Source organism: Scomber scombrus, chromosome 3, assembly GCF_963691925.1.
Source record: "Scomber scombrus chromosome 3, fScoSco1.1, whole genome shotgun sequence".
Classification (NCBI taxonomy): Eukaryota; Metazoa; Chordata; class Actinopteri; order Scombriformes; family Scombridae; genus Scomber; species Scomber scombrus.
This window is the reverse complement of record NC_084972.1, coordinates 35,470,015-35,473,363: the sequence shown is the minus strand read 5'-3', so window position 1 is coordinate 35,473,363 and position 3,349 is coordinate 35,470,015. Positions and strand designations below refer to the sequence as shown.

Sequence of the window (3,349 nt, the reverse complement as noted above, 5' to 3'; positions counted from 1 at the left end):
AAAACATGAAAAGCCAAAAAGTAGTAATAGTAGTAGTAGTGAGACACAAAGGGTTAATATCTGTAAGTCTGTAAACTCTTAGTTTAAGCTCCTCAGGTGAGTAAGGAGACATTCAGACAGAAGCTCTTTCTCATATACTCATATACGACTCAACTGTAAATCTGTCTTGTTAGAGACGTAAAGCTGCTGAATCACGTTTTATCTCAAGATGTTAACATGTTAAGTTTCAGAAATATTGATACTGAATCTATGAGTGAAATGTTCAGAGACAACGTTCCTGGTTCATGTCTGAAATATTTTATTGATTTAAAACACAGAATTTACAACCTGATATAGTTTATATCTGCAGATGGACTTTAAAAATACATAAACCTCAACAACATGTGATTCCACATTAAAAGTCGCTGTGTTAAAGTTTGAGAAATAAAGCACCAACACAACATCAGGTTAACTTTGACAATCTGTTATTTTGAGCCAATGTTACAACAAGATTGAACTAAAAACTGTCACAAATGTTTAGTTTCTTGTACAAAATGATGCAGATGACATGCAAGAGATCCACAAACCCTAACCCTAACCCATACCCAACAAATACCAAACAATCTGAACCAATGTACAACAATTACAAGTTAATACATCAAAACTTGATTTAATATCAGTATTTTACATGTAGAGTATATTTATATATTCATCATCATCATCATCATCATCATCACCATCATCATCATCATCATCATCATCATCATCATCATCATCAGTCTACTGTCACAGAGACCTTCAGTGGGGAAATCTTCACTGGGAGTTTATCTCCAGTGTAAATGAGTGGAAACAGTGTGTCAGTGAAAGTGTGTGTGAAGGTGTGTATGTGTGTGTTAGTATCAGGATCAGAGAACGACAGATTTCCTCTGTTCCAGTCCAGATTCACTCTGATCCTCTGGGGCTTCTTCTTCACTGGGAGAACAGTGGGGGGAGCTGGTGGTGACCATGCTGAGTATTTATCATTATAGAACCATATTATCCATAATCCAGACTCTATGTATCCCTTCCTCTGAACAGACTCTGATAACACACCCAGTAACCAGTTTTTATTGTCTCCAACCTCGACATCCCAGCTGTGAGTCCCTGAGTTAAAGCCTTCAGAGCCCAGAACAGAGACATAATAATCAAACCTCTCTGGATTATCAGGAAGCTGCTGTTTCTCTCCTCCATCTCTCACACTGGTCAGATCTTCAGACAGAATGAGTTGTGGACCAGCAGTGTTTGGATCCAGAATGACAGGAGTGTAGGAGACCATCTCCTTCATGTTGTTCCAGATGTTGAAGGCCAGGTTGCCCAGGTGTTTGGCCTGGTCTATCAGAGCTCCTGAGGGCAGCTGTGGATCATCCAGCAGGGGGCAGCGCTGGACTCTTTCCACTGCAGCCTTGTAGTTGTTCAGGAATGAGATGTCTTCAGCTTTCAGCTCCTCCTCTGTGGCTCTGACTGTGTGTGAAAGAGCTGCTATCTCTCTGCTCAGAGCCTCCATCTTCTCCTTCATCATCTGACTCTTCTGCTCCTCTTCCTCCCTCAGAGCAGCCATCCTGGCCTCCTCTTCCTCTTCTAGAAACTGGTGAAGCTTCTTAAACTGCTCCTTAATCTGCCTCTCTGTGTGTTGGGCCTGGACCTTAATGTGTTCTGCTGTTTGATCAAACTTCACTTTAACTTGTTCACAAACCTTTAACTTCTCCTTTAAGGGCTTCAGAGTTTCCTCAAGTTTCTTCTTGTGTTGTCGTGCAGCTTCATCGATGGGTCTGAATCTGTGGTTGGTGTGTTTTTCTGAATCTCTGCAGACGACACACACTGGCTGCTGATGGTCCAGACAGAAGAGTTTGAGTTTCTCAGAGTGCAGACTGCAGAGAGCCTCTGAAGCTCTCTGATCTCTGTCCTGTAAGAAGGACTCACACAGGTTCTTTATCACCAGACTAACTGGTGGTTCTTCCTTTGAAGATCTTCTCTTACACACTGGACACTCATATGTTGGTTTCTGTCTCCACCAGCTCTTCAGACAGTCTTTACAGAAGCTGTGGCTACATGACAGAACAACAGGATCTCTAAAGACCTCATGACAGACCGGACAGCAGAGATCCTCCTCTGATCTGGAAGCCATTTAGTCTCTGAGTGAAGCTGAAAACACAGCAGACAGAAAGTACAGTCAGTCATGGCTCCCCTCCCTCCTCTACTAACTTCACTGACATTTACTTTCAGTGTGACTCCAGTTTTTAGTCAAACTCACCTTCAGTGTGTGGAGAGTCAGCAGGTTGAAGCAGCAGAGTTCTAGTTTTCCACTTTTCTCTCCTGTAGCTGTACTCACTCAGAGGAAGTTGTTAGTTTGGTCTGAAGGTGAATCTGATGCTCTGTTTTTCAGTCTGTGTGTCTCTTTAGAGACCAACAATAAACTGTTTCCTGGTTTGTCTCAGGTGAGTCAGGTGAGGGGCGGAGCTTTGTCAGATCTCTTCTGATAAATGTTGTAGCTTCACAGTAACACAGGGTGTGTTTCAGTCCATAGTTCAACAATACACCAACCATCAGCTGTAAAGATTAATGATTAACAGGTTTTATGTGATTTAATCTGTACAGTACAGAACATCATGACCTGCATGAAGCTTATAAAATAAACTCTCATTCAGAGGAGAAGTTCTGTTCAGCTGTTAGTGTGAAAACTTTACAGGAACACAAAGGAGTGAATATTGTTGTGGGTGATCTATTTAAGATTTCACATATTACTGAGAGCTGTAACACCAAGATAAGTAAAACCTGCTATGAGAAAAGTCACCTGGTTTAAATATAAATATCTTCCATTAAATCTCTTCAAGTGGTGGAAGAAGTATTCAGATCATTTACTGCAGTAAAAGTACAACAAGTAAAAGTCCTGCAATACAAAACTCAACCAAAAACAGTCAGTGTGTTAAAGTTTGGAGATGAGCAGCTTTGTGGTGAATAAACCTGCATGAAACCTTTTTAACTGCTTATCATCATGTTGTTTCTTTTTAAATGACTGATACTATGAATCAGTATTCAGTTCAGACCACAGCATGAAACCTTCCTGCAGGTTGTGGCTCAGTGTCTCCATCTAGTGGCCAAAACGTGTCACAGTGTTTTTCTGATTGCTTTGCTTCTGTTTGAAACTATCCCTGCACACTGACCACAAAACCTCACACCACACAGACAAAACATGATTTATCTCTTATAAAACAGTTTTAACCCTTTACATACTGCTCATATTCTGACTCATAATTCATCTTTACACCAATTCACTTTCATAAATTCCCCATCAGTCACTAATACATGTTGATTAAAAGACATTCACAAATAT

At 40.7% G+C, this 3,349-nt stretch overlaps 1 protein-coding gene across 1 annotated transcript; it reads right to left on the bottom strand.

The window, feature by feature from the left end:
* Nucleotides 1–754: 754 nt before the first annotated feature.
* On the bottom strand, nt 755–2,143 carry LOC133977590 (nuclear factor 7, ovary-like). Its single transcript, XM_062415790.1, has one exon. The coding sequence runs from the start codon at nt 2,141–2,143 to the stop codon at nt 755–757; it is 1,389 nt and encodes a 462-aa protein (XP_062271774.1).
* Nucleotides 2,144–3,349: the final 1,206 nt, after the last annotated feature.

Coding starts and splice junctions, on each gene's coding strand:
- LOC133977590 (XM_062415790.1), bottom strand. CDS start 2,143: ATGGCTTCCAGATCAGAGGAGGATCTCTGCTGTCCGGTCTGTCATGAG.